The 19,244-nt window shown below is 41.4% G+C and overlaps 1 protein-coding gene across 2 annotated transcripts in view; it reads right to left on the bottom strand.

The window, feature by feature from the left end:
* MED27 (mediator complex subunit 27) overlaps positions 1-19,244 on the bottom strand; it is an 80,549-nt gene that overhangs the window by 50,759 nt on the left and 10,546 nt on the right. For both annotated transcript variants that reach the window (XM_042830673.1, XM_042830674.1), the window contains exon 3: positions 446-576. In XM_042830673.1, coding sequence (XP_042686607.1) covers positions 446-576 — 131 coding nt within the window. The remainder of the gene's footprint in view (positions 1-445; positions 577-19,244) is intronic.

Below are 19,244 nucleotides of genomic sequence, written 5' to 3' on the forward strand. Positions count from 1 at the left end.
TGCAAAATTAACATATGGTGAACAGATGGACTCAGAACAGACATTTGTCAAGAAAGTACTCACACCAAAAATGGCTTAGCTTCTGCCTTTCAGGACCTTCAGAGAAGTCCTTCTTGAAGCTCCAAGTCATACTAACCAAGGGAACATCATTCCTCAATGACAATTCTGTGTTGCAAAAATTTCTATGACCTGCTACTAAAAAGAATCCTTCCAACTTTTCTGCTCTCAGAGCACTTCCTCTTCCAGGAGGGGAAACAAAACATCGCTCCCATAGAATATCCCAACCACCCACCAAGAATAATTCACTTGGCACGAAACAAAAACACAAGCACAAAGTTTTTACGACTTCTGACTTTGTAGCGTTATTCATTTTATTAAAAATCCAAAATAATCCCCACCCCACTGTGCAAACTCTTCAAAATATTCATAAGGTTCCATTACTTACTGAGGAGGTAAGACGAGAGTTGTTGGCTGGGCTTTCGGTCGGCGTTTCGCAGATACTCCCATCTGGTTGGCCGAGCGTTTCAAAGACTGCTGATTCAAAAGGCCAGATGCTAGCCCAGCATGGTACTGCAGCTGGGGAAGGAAAAAACATACATTAAAACACAAACCACCGCAGTGCTCTGTGTCAGACTTCTACTGTCTGTATGGCTTGATTAAAAATACAGCCAGCCAGTAAGCTAATATATGCTATTTCATGTATTGCTTGGATAGAAGATGATACGAACAAAAGCATATAAAAGTCTGCTGTGAAATAGATATTACAAGGAAACTATGCCATTGGGAAAGTAAGATGATGCATCAAAGACTTGAGTAAGTCCTAACTCTCCTGAAACTCGGAGTTGCATTTTAACATTAAGGCTGTTCTCCTCTCGAGGGATCAAGCATCCTTACTTTCCAAAAGAAGGTAATAGGAAGAAAGGTGTGACTTTATCACTGTATAAACTTTCCTTTTTAAAATAATGCTTATCTTTTTTTCCCTAAAAGGCAGCATTCACAAAGAAACCTCTGTCACTCTAAAGAAAAAGCTAGCCTTCAAAATATCAAGCAGCATGTCTTGATAGTGTTACAGCAGAAAGATTCGTATTCAGTAGCTTTCTTCTCTAACCCTTTTATTTTACCTGTCAATAAAAGACAATTCATGAAGGACATATGTGAATTTACAAGTTTCAGCGCTTTCCCGCTGCTCACAAATTTGAGAGCAGCCACAATGCTGTGCCTGTCCTGAAACCACTTTCCAGTGCAACAGGTTCCAAGTCCACCTCGAGACACTTTCAGCTCAAGCTCCTGGCTCTCCCTTTTGAAGGGGAAGGGGAAAAAAGCTCAAGATTCAACATGAGACAAACACAATCCTCCTCTTCAGCCAGTCTCTACATCGACATTTTCATTAAACCATTTACAGAATTGTGCTGCTAACAGTGAACTACTGAACAAGTTACCAACACTGATCCCATTACCCACATACAAAAAGACGCACAGTTAGGAAATGATGTCTTACAACATTCAGAACATCAAGCAGCTTTAGGTAGGGTACTGACTGAATCCATGGGAAGCAAAATCTACTGGAAGGTGGCTGTTAACATGAGCAAAGCCACCCAGCCAGCCAATCAGACCCAAGTGGCAATGCCTGGAGAAAATGGAGTGCCTTGACATGGTCCTGACTTCCCTGGCACATGGTGTGAGCAGTGGCACAGCACCAAGCACCGCCTTAACAACTCCTCTGAGCCCCATGGATTTTGCTCAGATTTGTTCTTCTACAGATTTCTGAAATGAAAAAATCAATGAGAGCAATGGGCAGTAATCGTTCAACAGGCAATGTATCGAGGTGTCAGGGGCTTAGCTTTCAATCTTCGCTCCCAGAACTTGCAGTGAGCGCAATATGTCGGGAATTAAAGGGAAAGGCAGCTCTGGCAGAAGACCCTCTGACTCCAGGAACGCACCTTTCCCTCTTGCACCCTACAGCAAGCTGCTCTCCTTCAGCCATTTTGTGCTGTTGACGCCATCAGTTCACTGCACAGAACGACACTGACACATATCTCAAGTAAATAACATCATTCGGCCACTTGCTCCAAGACAGAGCTAATCACAGGTGTTAATCATAAATGAATTTTAAATGTAACCTTTTGAAAAGGTTTCATAACCTAACTGGCCAGCCTGACATTTAGTGGGCTGACGTAAGGAAAGTAGGAAGTAAAAATAAATAGATCCTAAGAAACAATTCTGTCCTTGAAGGCTTGCTCCCAGTGGTAAAGCTATTTTTATTAATTATAAGTATTTGTACATAATCTACCTTCGCTTCCAGGAATGCAGATCCAACTGTCAAAATCTATAATGGCTCATTAAATATTTACCAAACCATCCTTATAATGGGAGAAAAGGTCAAAGTTAATAAAACTGACAGGCGGTCCTGTCCAGCTTGATTTATGCATTATTAAAGCATCACAGGCTGCACTGCACAGAACACACTCCTTTTTGGGGGCAGAGGGGTGTCAACTGAAAAGATGGGGAAATCCTTTCTTAATCATTTCTTCTGAGCAGGAGAAATAAGACTGAAAGCGGCAGTCAAGCAATAAGCCAAAGCAACATCAGCAGCATCAGAAATCCAGGCAGGTGAACTGCACGTCTCTGAGAGCCCAGGACTCAGCTGGGGACCGCAGCATGGTGTCTGCGGATGGGCACGAAAGCCTTCTGCTGCTGTGTTCCCAATGACCTCCCATCTGCTTTTGACTACTGTGCTCATTTAAACAAGCAGACTGGTAAACAGCAAGATCTCTGTCCATAACACAGCTGAACACGTAGTGAAGCTGAATACTGGTGCGGCACTGGGTGTACAGGATGCCATTTCTTGGTCAGCCACTAAGGAATTTCCCCATCATTCAGAGGCTTCATTACAGCATGCCTCCATGTCTCTCGGCTGTTGGGAATTCCAGCTGGTTAACAAGAAGCTGGACTCTTTTCTTCATTATGAAATGCTCCTCTAAAATATCAGCAACATTGATTCTTTTTCCCCCAATACACACAAATGAAACAAAATCTATTTCGGAAAACTAAAAACCAACAACGAGTAAAATCAATATACAGCAGTTAGCAGCCAGGATATACATCAGTGCCAACTCGTACAGTTTCACAAGAGCTGATATTTTCCTTAAAACTGTGGTTTCAAATGTGCAAATCTCACATCTTAAAACCAAGAGAGGCTCTCGTTCTCAAGGCTGCTGAAGAACTACTGAAAGCAATACTTCAATACACAGTAAAGCTTTACCTGGAGGAAGATAACACAGAACATGGATTATTTTTAATTTTCCTTATTTGTGAGATTCACGTTTTTTTTTCCACACGGCCTACATTCTCAAAAAGAAATGATTCTCACTTATGTTTCACTGGTGCCAAAATGTACGTTTTCAGTGTTTGAGAACGTGAAACCTGAATTCATACAGGAACGTTGCTCAATCTTCCTGACAAAAGTAAAACACATCTCAACAAGTCAGCACTTCGGAGTCTCTCCTGAATGCTGCAATTCATTCACTCAACACACCTTTATTTTTAATGTGAGCTACTTAAAGAGAGAAGGCTTATTAGAGAAATACAGATTGGATGGAGTTTCACAGGCACTAATAGTTTTTAAGTTAATCATGCCATATCTCTTCATTGTGTCCCAATGGCTCTTTTCACACCAGAAACAACACAATCCACTGCCTACAACAATCCAAACAAACAAAAAAAAAACAAGAGAAGAACCTCTCTATTCCTCTGGAAGACAGCACTGCCTTCTGCAGATCACGGTTAAGATTTGGAGTTGGCAGCACTCGTGCTGCAGCCCACGTGGCAGCCGAGGGGCTCAAAGCAGAATGATGCATTCAGCTCCTATCATTCAAGCAGATCAAACTGACATCATCTTGATGGAATATATACGTTTTGGTGTGCAGGTTTACTTGCTGTATGTTATGAAAGTACATACATACACAGAGTTGATTCAAAACTTTTGAAGTTAAAGCTTCACCATTAGAATCATGCTGGGCCTGAAGGTCTTTGCTTACATAGTTCATGGGTTGCCAACTTCACCCTAACCCTGACCAACCAAGCCATTGCACTCTGCTGACTCATAAGGCCAAGTAAAGGTGCAGAAATTAGGAGGGTGGGTGGGTTATTATAACCTGAAGCACTGACCACATAGACTCCCATACACAATTCATTTTATATTAGCATTACTAAAATCTTTCTAAGCACCAGTTGGTCTGTTTTAAGAGATGAAATCAGAAGAATGACTTTTGTGATTGCATTCAACACGGTGACATTTCTTTCAGACCTTCCCATATTTAAGATACAAACCACACACATAGGTGACAAAAATCTTTTATATCTATATCTACATATATAAGAGAAATAAAATTTGCATCTCTTGGGTTTCATAGAAGTGCCTGACAGACACTTATCAAAGAATTTTCACTGCAATACTAGCAAATGCATGCACATTTGTTTCCTTTTGAGTTGCATGGTACTTTGCCCCCCATCATTATATTATTTCTCCTTTGCAGCTAACAAGGGATTTGTCTGTTATGATAAAACTCTGGCTGTTCTTTTGAAAAGAGCGATCATCAGGCAGCCAGGACACTCCCACAGTTTCATCTCTGCACACTGAAGTAAGCAAAAGAGGAATTACACTACCTTAATTGTTATTTCTAAGCTCGTCTCAGATAATGAGGCCAGTTTAGAAATTCTCTTTTTTTCCCCAATGTTTGATCATTTTAGAATAGCTGAATTCTCAGCTTGGCCATAACAGCATCAATAAACCAAAAGAGCAGAGTTTCCAATTTATTTACTCATTGGTTTTCCTCTTGTTGAACTGGGTTGCAGGCTGTTCAATTAATAAGAAAGCTAGATGTCGTGCTTTTGCTCTGCTTTACAACTTAATTAGGACACTTTGTTCTATTATTTTTAAACATTTATCCCTCCATCACTTCCCAGTTTATGAGATTATTTAAACAACAAATATCTATCCATTAAGGGAACAAGGCCTACCCCCATTTCATTCTTTTTTTTTTTTTCCAAATCCCACTACAAAAGTTATTCCATCCTTTCCTGATCTCCCTGATCTAACTACAGCGTGAAACTAATGAGCTCGCACTCCTGTTAAAAGCCTCTTGCATGCAACTGATCTTATTTGCATTGCATTGGGATGCACACTGCCAGTGCTGGTCAATAACCATCGGTGGGCAGCGCTCTGCAGACACGACCTTGCTTTTCCTTAGGTCTCTCCTCCCAGGGCTGGGAATTGAAGAACAAGTTCACACATGAATATACTTGATAAAACAGGAGGAAAAGCATCGATACGTTTCCCCGTTGGCCTTAATGCTTTGCCTTCCCTATGTCTTTCATCCTATTGTCTTCGGATTCATACTTTTGCTGAAAGCGCTGTTTTAATTAGCATTAGATTTCAGCCTTAAATTGCGTTCATCCTACACTTTTCTTCCAAAAACATTGAAGTTCTGCTGATGAATGACTGCATCAACATCCCCTCATTCCAATACTGCTTGCAAGCCTTTGGCTTTTAACTATGCAGAGATTGCAAATCTGGCACTTCCAAGGAATTGGTCAAAACTTCAGCATCTGCATCCTCACTGCCAATCCAATCATCTGCACTGTTCAAAGCCTCTACTAAAGGCACTCCTCCTCTTCCCAGTTCTTTTTTTTTTTTAATTCATTTTTTTAAAGTGTTTTAGAATTTATTAAATAGTTACATACTCATACTTACTGGTTAACATCAGCACAAAGCAACTCTGTGCAGCCAGTAGGCTTCAAAGAGGTAATCATAATCCAGGGCTACAGAGTGCACTGCCTTATTTATCTCTTCTGAGGAGATAAATATTTTATGCTAAAAATGCCTATTAAAATGTTCAGGTGTTCTGAAGGATATGAATGAAAGTGCTGATTCCAGATGACAGTGTTTCCTGCAATAAATGTAATTCAGTGGAAATAAACTGGCATTCCATTGGATGTGGGGCTACAACCTGTACACATAAAAGCATCCCCAGAAGTGGGATGGAATTATTACATTGCATTCTGCATCTAAACAGCATAATAAAAACACATACAGCAACAAAGAGCAGCAATTTCAGGTAACCCTGAGCCCAAGGCAGTAGTTGGGACAGAGGCAGTCACAGTCAGTGATACAGAAGTGGAGTCACATCACTTGATACGTTCACACTGCACGTTTACTTTGTGGACTCCATTAAAGTCTCAAGAAGTAAGAAGTGCCCTGGGCCAATATTCGACAGAAAACCTCAATTCTTCTTTGAGAAAAGGATTCTCCTTGCATCGGGCAAACAATCCGTAGCAGGGCCTCAAGGCTGAATAAGGATTCCATTCTTATCTTCCCTAGTGCTCCCTTAAAAACCACCAGAACTCTGAACTGAAAACACTGCTGTTGTGCTGGGCTTATTATTTTCTAAAGCCCCAGACTAAATCTTTTGTGTCGGGGGCTCTCAGGTGGCAGCTATGACAGGATAAAGAGCAGCATGCTGCCTTGCTGACAGGGGATGCTCAGGTGCTTAAATAAGAAATGTGAAGGTACTTGGAAATTAAGTGGTAGAATGAAGGGCTGGAATCAGCTACAGAAAGCCCCTTCAAATTGCCTACCCGCATGCCACAGGTTGCAGCACTGTGGTTGAGCTTTGCTACTATAGCAAACAAACAACTTGGAATAAAGAAATAGATGTTCTCCTTCAATAAAATGTGCAACTTATGCAAACCCAACCAGTCCAAGGTGTGCAGCCAGGCACAGGTAAGGAAGGCAGCCAAAAACATGAGAGTGAGCTCCTCCTGAAGAAGCTTCACTGACCGGTTTCTCCAGCTGAAACAATATTACATGATAGCTAGGAACTGTAAATTACAAGATTTTTTGTGTGCTTTTTTCTATTTTAATTTTTCAGAATAGCCCTTTGTGAATTACAACATGGACTTCCGAAATAAAACACCCGATTTAAGCAAAATTAACATTCTGCATTTAATAAGGACCTTTATATGGGAAGCTGGATAATCACACATCTGCAGTCCCTCAAAGGAAATCATTCTACCCTGCAGTGCTGGAAACCTCCATGTATTTTTCAACATTAATTTGTGCAACGTATTATTAAAAACAGCAAAATACAAACAAAATTTAAGATGTTAAACCTCCAGCTTCAGTAATTTTTGAATGTCTGTACTTCAAAGGATCAACCCGTGATCAATGACAAATTCCAGTCTGGAAAAATCAGGTTAAAAGAAATGTCTAGCAGGATTTAAAAAAATAAAAAATACAAATAGGCATTTAGCAAAACGTTGGCCAAATTATTTCTTTAGACTTCAAGGAGTTAAGTTATGAATGTTTTTAGGAATGAACAAAGAATCTATCAGGTTTGATGGATAAAAATGTAGCTTTTAACTAAGACTGAAAAAAACTGAAGAGTGGCAACATTTTCCCCCAGAATAATGTGCTTCCTCTGCTTTTTCTCAGCACAGTGCACATAAATCAAAGAAATGTTAAAGAGGCCCATACATCACCAGCTGGCATTTCTAAACTATTTACAAAATCTGTAATAGTCAAGAGGATGGAATATATAGAAGTGTGACCAGAAAAGTTACTGAAGGAAAAAAAGGCACTTCTACCATCCCAGCAGGGTTAATTAAGGTTGGAACAACCCTCCTGATGGTGCTGTTCTAAATACTAAACCACACCAATCCTGATGATGCACGGTTACGAGAAGCAAACAAGACCAAACATTAGCCAATACAGAAAGAACGTGGATTGGAGCAAGATGCCTGTTCCATGATTAAGCACACGGCTCTGAAAACAGATGAAGCAAATGATCTAATAAGGCTCAGAGCACAGGCAAAGGCAAGGCTGATTCTGCAGCTGCCAGAAGAGCCCCCAAAATATCAATAACTGCAGCGCTCTGCTGCGTATCCATCGCATTTTCACACCCTGACATCTGAGCCTACAACAGACTTATACAGATGAGGTTTTCCTCAACAACTTTTACAAATGAGAATCTCATCTCCTCCTCTGAAAGGAAAGGCATGGATTATGGAAAGTTTATCTGTCCATCTGTTGAAGATGTCACACTCTGACTAGAGAGTGCAAAAAGCAGAGAGCTGTTTTACAACCAAATCCAAAACTTACTGTAGTCAGAACTAGTGTAAATGCCATATGCTTTGCAAAAACACCTCTTCTGATATGCTTTTTTTTTTTTAAACCACAGCACAAAGAGTTCAAAAGCTGCTGTAATCTTTATTTCTGAAAATAGACTACGCATCCTCATCTTCCACACTCGGGCAAGCCAACTGAGCAGAAAAACAAGGAAATACTACAGCATGCAATGAAAACTAGAACAGATGAGCTCCCCTGCAAGAAGGGCAGTTTTAAGGATGGCAGCAGCTTATAGAGCCCTGGAAAGGGCCTGGAGGGGCTGGGTGCTGGGATGCAGCACAGAGCAGTTCTGCAGCTTTCTCTGCCCATAGGGAAGGTTTCCACCAGGATGAAAGCCAGTGGGGACCTCAGAAAGATCTTTAGGATTAAAACAAATGGAATATACCTCGTATTATTTTCATGGGAGTTTGTAATGATATTGTAATTAACTCGATCACACCACAAGATTAATCGCCTTTAAAATGCTCCCAGTCATTCATTACAGGCCTAATTAAAATTCTCTTCTGGTGCTGAGCCAGTAAGAAGTACGAAACCCTCTGCTAACTACCCATACATGTCTGCTATTATCCATCTCCTCAGCATACTATCAGTTTCCACTGCTCAGCCAATGGTTTGTTTTTCAAAAGAAAGAACGTATCAAAGACAGCAATAAAAACAGTCAAGACAGCCTTCAACACCTGCACCAGCACACCAGCTCACTACAGCTACCAAGTTTATTTCTAGTTTTCTCTGCAACAGTTCGGGACTTCTACAATAGCAGATGCCTTTCCTCCCACACATCAATTAATTTGCAAATGCACTCAGGTTGTAGAAATAATGAAGTGCTGAATGCTTTCCTATAGGCAAGGCTTGCTGTCAGGAGGTGGCTGCTGTAGGCGAGGTGCTAAAATGCGCTGCTGCTGTATGCGTGCCAAAGGAAAGACACGCCATGTGAAACTTGGTTGACAGCTAATGGGGCACATCAATTATTTTATTTACCCCTCTCTCACTGCCACCAAAAGGAAGCAGCTCTCTCCGGACAGCTTTGCATTGTATTTATTTAGATGTCTATAACATATCCTTTTATTGTGAGATCTGAGCTTTTGCACTGACCGATTAAACGTTTCATACTTAACGGCTGATGTACAGGAGGAGAGAAGCCGTGTTCTTTTCATCCATTACAGACTGTTAAGGCCCCAAAGAAAGCATTCAGTAACGAGGCAATACCTTTGCTCGTGCTCAGCACTGACTCTGACTGCACACCTCTTTCCAAAGGAGCTCCAGTCAGCACCGTCCATCGGATTGCCTGGATGCATAACAGTTACCCAGCACCCATTTTCATGCAAAAATGGTACCTACGGTATTACACACAATGCCCACACTCATCTTCTCAGATGTCTTGTATGATATTCTCCTGCTTTACCCGATTTCTTTGGAAAGATTAAGCTCACCTTCACAATTCTTATTCCGCTCGTGTTGGGTGTGGATCTGAGCAAGCTCAGACCTTAAGAGCACTGAATGATTTACCACTTGTACACCTAAAGTAGAGCTCCTATAGACCACAACAGCTGACAGATGCACCACGGCTCTTCAAAGCTGCCCAAAGTGGCTTTAAGTTGGGTTGTGAGCAAGGTTGAAGTTAAAATCTTTACCCCTCCCCCCCTTACACTTCTATCACTTAAAATAAAGGAGCACATCACCATTAATTTCTGTCTTGATCAGCCACTAATTGGCACCGAAGCACATCCTACTAGCTGCGTGTTGAAAGTTAAGTCAAAACCTGAGATTCCAAACCTTCAAATTGAGTTCTGTGCTCTGGAGGACAGTTTGTTCTCACGGATACAGACCCCTCTCATTTTAAGTCTCGGATCAGATGGAACACAGTCACTGAGCCCAGGACAGACAAAAGAAAAGGCACATGATGGTTAAGAGCCTGGACAGCTGGAGTCAGTTCTTGGCACAAGCTTCTGAGGAAATACTAAGTGAACTTAACAGAACCTTTGCTAGTACTCAGCCTTGCTGCATACCCATTGTAAGCTACTCTGTCCTGATAATATAGCCAACATAGCTAAAAAAAAACCAATACATGCACTCACCTCTGAAGTCCTCCAAGGCAATATCTCATGCCATCCCTCCCCCACGTTCCAATGCTTACTACCACAAGTGTTTAAACCAAACACCTCAGCGGCAGCTTGAATAGAATTTCTATTTTTAATTACTTTTTTTCTTATGGTCTTTTCTTGCTAAAACAAAGAACCCTGTTATGTCTCCCCCAGCAGTAAAGATACAAAACAAGCCAGACATCCATTACCTTTTATGAGTAATAGAAATTCAACTTGTTTGATCATACAGAGGGAATGCAAGAATCCAAATGCTTTTGATCAGTTCTCATGTCGCCCAACCAGAAAGCCCAGATTTAACAGGCTCTGAACAAAATGGTAACAAAACAGTTTTGCAATTACAGTAAGGCTTAAAACCTTTTTCAAGCCTTAATAACTGAATATGTTATTAGTAAAGGTACTAACAGGTAAGGAAATCTGCTGTTAAAAATAGATGATTTCCTGCTTTTAAAATACATGATTTTCAGGCTGACCTTGTAGCTTTTAAATTTTTATAGCATCTTCACTTCCAATTTGAGATTTTCATACGGGGCAGGCAAGCCTTCTTATGTTCTATATTAAATGCAAGACACCTCCTTGGCATGATCTGCAATATTAATAATATAACAGTACCAATTTCAGGAGCAGCAATGTAGCATCAGCACATGCATACCTACATGAATGGAAATTTAACCATGTATACCATGGGAATCTGTCATACGTCACTGAAAAAAAACCCACAAGTCTAAGATAGCTCAAATCTAATCTGAGGTTTTCTCTTTTGCCATATAAATGCATGACCTTGTCATGCTTCACAAGGTAACACCAGTGTGTCTGATGCAAGAAAACATATGCTTCTCCTTACTGGGTTCAAAACAGGAGTAGAGAGGAGAGAGGATGATACTCAGGGCCAAGCCTGAGTTTTGAAGAGCAGACTTGCAGCTGTCAGTGTACTCAGCACAAACAGCCCTCACCAACAAGCCCTGCAACGTTCACACAACTAAATGCCCAGCAGCATCTGAAATGTTATCTTTCGGACACAATAAAACCCAGCAATTTCTAGTTTAGCTAGAAATTTGCCCTGCTGTTATCAGGGCTTTAAGACAGAGGCATTTTTTCCAAGTTGCCACGGGAAAGAATTAAAACAGTGGGTAAACCTGAATGATTAATTTTTATGGACTTCAAAAGAGGTTGGCATGCTTTTGACTCTTCACGGATCAGCAGCCTTGCAGGCACTCCTCACTAACCTAATTAACACTGAACTCTCTACCATGGAGCCCAGACATTTCAGCTCTGCACTGAACTCTGGACATACCTTATTTCTATATCCTGAATATCGCTAAGAAAATCTCACAATATCAAAACCTAACATTCCACCAGTGCCCCAGTTGAAGGCACCACCTAAGCAGCCCTCTCACTGCTATGTACACTTCATCAATAATGAAGTAAAAATTGCTAACGTTATTCTATTGCTTCAGGTGACCATCATAAATAAAAAGCATAATAGATTAGTAAGGATGCTATCTACATCCCTTTCAAAGCTTATTTTTATCAAGTCAACATTCTGGCAACATTGAACAACTGACAATTCATTCAACTGCAAGCATTTGCCCGAGTCATTAAAGAAAATAAAAGAGCAAGTAAAGCTTATAAATGGTGCTGAGAGCTGAAGGCTCGCTTCTGGAATGCTAAGCAAACAGGAGCAGTCAAAAGCCACGGAGCAGTTTGTAATTTATACTACTGAGCCTAATGTTTGAACAGTAAGGAAACAGATGGCTCTGCAATTGGGGGATTGCTTCACGAGAGCCATCAGCACGGGGACACCGCAGCGATGTAGCAGCATTGGTTTGTCCGGTTGTTGCAACAGTCACTGCAAACTGAATTGCATTGGCTCTGGATATTTAGAAAAGAAAAAAAAAGTATTAGTTCAGTAAGCTTGTACTCCTTGGTAAGACTGATTTAGTTCAGTTTTTCTTGCACTGTTCTGTGCAAATATATGCACACAAACTGCCCTGCACCAGCAGCATTCCTCCTCCTGTCCTGTCCCCCTCCCCATAATCCCACATTACTCAGAATGGCTGTCAGCTACTCAGTTCTGCTTTAAATAAAAGTGCACTGAGCAAGAGCTGCGTAACGAAGGCTCACAACCACAGAGCTGGTACAGCCTGCAATTGGGCAGCATCACCAAGCTGTGGGGTTTTCAATTTCTGTTCTTCTTTCTTTTTTTGAACTAGGTAGAACAAAACCAGCATTTGCCAAGGGAAGTTTCCAGCCACTGGAGCAGATAAACAGCTGGTTTTGGGTGGAAATAACACTCCAGACCTGAGGACACGCTCAGAGCCAACCAACTCACAGCATGGGCAGCTCTCCCAGCCAGCCTGCAGCAGTCAGAGGGCAGAAATGCAGCAGCAGCAGGACACCAATCAGCAAGAAAGCCAACCAGTTTAATTTCCATCAAAGGACAAAGATGAATAGATTACAAAGAAAAATACATTCATCACAAAACTTTCCATAGTCCACATCTTCTGAGATACAGAGGGGAAGGCATAAACTGGGCAGCATTCTGAAAGGAGTCAGCATTAAAGCACAGCTGACAGCACTTCTGTCTAGTTTGTAGAAGAAGCATGAAGGCACAAGTTTGTTACTGCTCTCCGTCAGCAACCAAAATGATTGTTCCTTAAAGTAACTCATCTTGAGGAATTCAGCATACATTTCTCTTTGGGAGCTGATCACACAAGTATTAGAACAGAGCCTGCAGAGCAATGCCCAGCACACAGTCATAGCACTATGCCTACCATAACAGCTGCCACCAGCACTGCTCCCCTCAAGAAAGCTAGGGATAATGTTTGATTAAGTACCTATTTTGCTCAGATACTCAAATTTTTCTTTCCTTTTTTTAATTTTATGTTGGCAAACGACAGCTCTTACATTAAATTGTTTTCATTCACAACAGCATCCTGTTGGCAGGACTACCAAACTCAGGAAAGAACCCTGTGATTTGGAGGGAAAACAAGAAAAACGCATAAACTGCAATCAGCATTATACTATCATGTTCTTACTGATCATGTGCTGCTTTCTGTCTTATTATTTAAACCTTGCAAGCTTCCTTCCACAAAGCAGCATTCTCTTATAACCTCATGACTCCCCAAAATTTGGGAGCTTTGTGAATAGATGTATGCCTGTTTTCAACCTCTTTGAAGTCCTCGGTCCAGCCAAGTCGCATCCTTCAGCTGCTGCTGTATGTCAGTACCTATTTCTAAGGCAGGTCATGGATGCTTGCACAAAAGCTACAGATCCTTGATTCCCATACGTACAGGAATGACTGCATGTTACAAGGTAGCATGTATGAAAATGCACTGTACTTTGTGAGCCAACATAGACTCTTGGAGTTCTACAACAAATATCCTCCATAAATTGGTTAATATCCTCCCCAGCTGATACTTTTGAGAAGTATTTTTTTCTAAGGGACATCTTTCAACCTAAGAAAACCCTCACTGTGGCAAGACAGCTGGCATATCATCAGATATGCAACGCAGTATCCCCTGATGCAGGAAAAGTTCCCCTGCCATTCACATCTATTCCTCTTTAACACCTTTTCTCCTCTGTTACTCTATGAAAGACCCACACAGAAGAGTAGGCTTATCTGTACAGGAACATAAATCATCACGAAGGATGAAAACCTCTAAGAATCACAAACATGTTCTGGTTTATCAAACTAAATCACCTTTTTCTCCATCAATTCCTCTTCATATCAGATTCTTTTGGCATTGTATCCAAACCCCTCGATGTCCCACATCCCTGCTTTTACTTTGTGCAGGCTGCTATGGCAAAGCAGTCGTCTTGTTTGTGACGCTGCAAAACTCAACAAGAAATGTATTCACGTCTCAATGCAGGTCTTCCATGCCTTTTAAATGGAAATCTGGCTCTGAAACAGCACCTTTCCCAAGCAGTATTCCAAACCTGCCTTGCCATTACAGCAAGTAATACTATGTAATACCAACGATGTAATACCAGGCTGTGACATGAATGGATGTTCCTCTGATTCCTCACAATCGAACGCCTCCACTCTCTACTCCACCTGTGCATTCTAAAGGGACAATATCATCTCCTGGATGAATTCACGCTGATAACTGTGTTGCAGTTTTCTTCACAGCATTCCTCTGCAAGAAAGGGATTTGTTTCTTCCATTTACACGGATTGTAGCACTCCTTCCATCTGCTTCCCATCCTCCAGAAGGAAGGGATCAGTTTGGAGGACAGCAACTAACCAGCTCCCTCATTGACAAGACAAAGCAGGCTCCCTGACCCGTGCCCTTTACGTATTGATGCTCAAGCTGAGTAAATTAAGGCGTACAGGGGGAAAAGCAAAGAACATCAGAAGCAGGTATAGGAGACTCAGAAAAGCATAGCAGCAATTTTGTATCTTCTTCAATCTTCCTGAAACGTGATTACAGTTGACCTTTAAATCTAGTGGATCAACCAATCAATTCCGCTGAACAACCCCGCAGATGTGATCTAAGAGCATCCCCTTACTTTAAAAACAAAAAAAAGGAACTTTCAGTGGTTGCCTGGCATAGTCATTTTATTTTGCTGTAAAAGTTACTAAGATTTGTCTCAATTGATTTTACTTGCAAGAAAAACACAACATCAGAAACTGCAGCATCAGCAGACACTAAAGGTCTTTGCCTCTCACAGGATGAATGCAATATCAATAGTTATTAGGATGTATTCATACAAGGTACACAAGAGGGATGGAGAGAAGATGCCAGTAATCTCAGTTAATCCTAACACAACCCCAAGTCAGGTTCCTTAGACTGTGGGAAAAAAGACTCAAGGAAAGTGATAAACGTTCCAAAGTATTTGCCAGGCAAAACGCTGAACCTGGAATGGAAAACATATTTAACAGCTCTTTAAGTAGCAAAGCTTTCGAGTCATGCTAGATGTCAGGTTTTATTTCAGCTGATAAAATGTGCCTTAGCAGATAACTCAAGAGAGCTTCGGGAAGGTATTGGTCTGCAGCAGGCTCACAAGTGAGATTGCAACCAGCAGCACCCTGCTCCTCTCACAGCAGTCTGTCTGATTACTCCAAGTACTCATTCTGGAGCAGAAATATTTGACAGATGAGAAAACAAAGCCATGCACAATGAAGTGAGCTGTGAAATCCATCCAGCAAGCTACAAAGAAAGGAAAGGACAAGTCCAGTTCTTCCCATGCCATTAGCAGCACTGCTGCTCTTGAAACCATCACTCTTCCCATCACACACCATTTTAACACATGTGTGTTCACACTGCCCACTAGACAGCAAATTCTTCCATGCAGAAGGTTCCTAACTGCACTCCACGTTAGGATCTCACGACAGAGCTTACCCATCAGTTCTGAGATCTCAAGGTTTCTACACTCAGCTCTGGGAAATGCCCTCCCTGCCCCCCATGCAGCCCAACCCCAGGGGGGGGAGGAGGGAGGGCGCAAGGAAAAAAAGGCACCGAGTAAACTGACCATGTGACATAGGAAATTCTGAAAATAGGAGATCTGACTCCAGCGTAAGACTGAAGCATAAGGCGAGCCAGAGAACTTGCTAAGGCTGAGTGCACAGACAACTGCAGAAAAATCTCTAAATAGAACCCAGCTGAAAGCATATGGGTAGGGCAGGGAACATTAGAACGAAAACCTAAGCGATGGCAAAACACACAGCAATGTTTTTTTCTTAAAAGTCATGCAGGGACAGAAACATTATCCAACCACAGTAAGAGATAATCCTGGGAGGAGAGAGAAGCTATTGCTCTTTGAATGCGGCTTCTGTGATGTAAAAATGGCATCTTCTCTGAATGAAGAAATATTTTAACACAAAGAAAAACCAACTTCTGAACCAAGGCCCAACCCAGTAACACTGCTGTAGCTGAGAATGTCATAATTTCCATCAAAAAAAAAACGTTTTGCAGAGATCTGGAACAGCTGTTTCAAACTGAATTAGACTAAAACTGGAAACAAGCTGTCAAGACCTCAAAATATATATTTTCTTACATAGGAGAATGTCTTTGATTCAGCTGTTTTATCGTGGTGGTCAGCCAAAAGAGGGAAGTAAAGTCACACCCTCAGATTCCAAATGCCGTTGCAAAGAGGCTCCTTTTAAAACTGAGTTGCTCTTTATGGAGATTTATTCCTTTGAGCGTTTGGAATAGGAAAATGTCAAACAGCTCATATCACAGATTCCTGAATATTTTCAAACCATGGGCAGCTTCAAACAGTTTAAAAGATACCGGAGGACTCTTTCTGCTCTAGTCCACAGCCATGGGGCTTTTCACTAGCAGTAATAGGATGCTGCAATAAGGAAAATAGAATAAACTGCTGTTGACACGAGAAGATTAACATAATTCACTTGAACCCAACTTTTGTGAATAACTGCACACGGGCACAGTTTTTTTGTTCATGCCTGCTGATCCTGGGAGGCTTTCAGTGAGTATTTTCAACATCGATTTCCACAGGAATTGCAGTTTCATGTAATGAGAAGTAAACACATCTATTTTAGAATATGCTGGAAAATGTCACATCTAGATATAATTAATTTGTGTCTAATAGCCCACAAAACATATAGAGCACCTATAACACTATGTCACTGCCAGTTACAGAAGCTTGGAGAATTCAAACACAACAGGCAAATTAATCAAGAATGGTGGGGGCTTTCAATACAACTTCCTTCTGAAGCATAAATCTGAATATCAAAGACCACTTTGACTTCATCTCATGCTGTAAGATTTAGCTTCCTCGACTTGGCTTTCCAACCAAAACTGAAGTAATACTGAAAATATCCTTAGCATTTCAGCATGCTCATCACTTTTAGTACAACGATGTACACTAATTCCACCCAATAAGGATCTCAGTTATTACTATCAGCTTGTCAGTACACGTCCTTTTTGAAGAGCAGCTATCTGGGAGCAAGCCAATTATCAGCATGTATTAGAAAAAAAGCACGCTCTAAGAAATGCATTTTTAGCTAAGACACCAGGCAAGCACCCAGCTTCAGCCACAAGCCATTTCAGCTTGCCCACCTGCCTTGCTTTAGGCGTCCAACTCAAGAACCTACAGCCGCAGCAAATCCAGCGCTGCACTGGAGCATGACTGAACCTCACACTCAGCCAAGAACCTCGCAACAGAGCACAACAAGGGAACACTGCTCAGCACACAGAGCCTTTTGATCCTCCTGCGAAAAGATCAAGAAGGTAGAAGACGAGCAGCCGGTACAGTCAATCAGCTTTCAGTGAATCTTTCATTAATCCAGAGGACAGCCTTTTCTAGGCATACTGTAACTGAACAAATGTCAGTGGCTCCAACATTTTATTCAGTTATGTTTCCTGTGCAAATGGAAGCCTTACAGCCAGGACATTTAAAAAGAGATAAAATAAACTGCTACACGCTCGGGCTAATCTTACACTGACACAGAAGCTGATAACACGTACTGATAAGCTCTCTCCATCTTCAGGACTATACAACTCTGATTTAAATGCCAGCTTATGACAATGAGAGGTATCAGATCCAAATGGAGTTAGGAACAGCAGCTCACAGTCTCACATCCATATTCTCATGTACCTTCCAGTCTCTGTCTCCCAGCCCCGAAGTGCCCTGCTGTGGCACCACATGAAGTTCTACAAGGTTAAGGGATGCTGCGCTGCCATAACCACAGAACAAGCCTGATGGTAGTTCCTAGGCTACAATACCAAGCACCACATTGAGAATATTGTTTTTACACATTCCTACTCACAGCCAACTAATGATAGAAGAATATAATTACAGCAGGAAAAAAAATGAAATAAAAATCAAGCTCATTTCTCAAGAGGGAGCACTTTACAACAGAAGTGAAGTTGGCTCCCTTGGCAGGAGTCACTCAGCAGAGCTCTTTCACAAAGCAGCACAGCAGCCTGATACACAAAACTGGAGCATCCCTCACAGCTGGGTCAAGTATCTGACCAGATCTGAAACAAGTTCACCTGCAAAAGCAGACAACTGCTTTTCAGGGATCACCACGGACTCCTTGGGTGACACATCTCCAATATTGGCAGTCCAGTAGTAGCTCCTGAAAAAAAAATGCTGCCATTTTTGCCAAATGTACATTTTCATCAGGTGGTATCTGAATTGCACTGATTATGCACAGCTCCTTCCACAGACCAACATCACATTTATTTGCTTTCAGGTGACTTCCATGTTCTGTAGCCCAGTTATTTGCAGTACCTGATTAAGATGCAGCAATGAGCATTGCTTGTGTGGAATTCAAAGAGCTAAGTCACTCTGTGAACTTTTTGAGGGGACCAATTTTAGTAACTCTGAAAAAGAAACCCAAAAGAGATTAGAGAGGTGAGGGCAGTCCTACATAAATAAACAAATAACAGACACACCAAAAGATCTGACAACAACAATAGTGGAGAGCAACAGGGTGATATCATTAAAATTCCTGTTTTGCTTGATTTCCTTCAGAAGCTATGGAAAAAAAAAAGCGTTTCCATATAAAGAACACCAACAGGATGCTTATCAGCTCTATCAGTTATTTTATATTAGTGCTCATATCTCTTGAATACCCTTCATATGAAGGTCCCCAAGTACTTTATAAGCATCTTTAATTTAACTCAAAAGCTTCCTTAGGGAGATGAGGACCCCAATATGGTTACGGCTCCTACCTGTGGGCTGTGATGCAGCATGCCACAACCAGCACCACTTCTCCCACACAACAAAACCCTGCACACCCCTGGCTCAGAGGAACCACAAGTAATGGGGGCACACCTCAAGAAATTCTCCAGTCAAATCACTGGCAAATTGGACTGTTTTAGGCAGCATTAGATTATGGTTTTCTGATTTAATTTAAGCCAATCAAGACTTTCAGCAAATATGTAAAAAGGTGGGGGGGTGAAAAAGGATAAAAAGCCTCAACATTTCACACGTGATAAAATCTGTTCATTGGGAGGTTTTTGTGCAATCTGTTTGTTGGGACAATTA

Source organism: Centrocercus urophasianus, unplaced genomic scaffold (assembly GCF_019232065.1).
Source record: "Centrocercus urophasianus isolate 14NV4802_14NV808 unplaced genomic scaffold, USGS_Curo_1.0 seq_34, whole genome shotgun sequence".
NCBI lineage: Eukaryota > Metazoa > Chordata > Aves > Galliformes > Phasianidae > Centrocercus > Centrocercus urophasianus.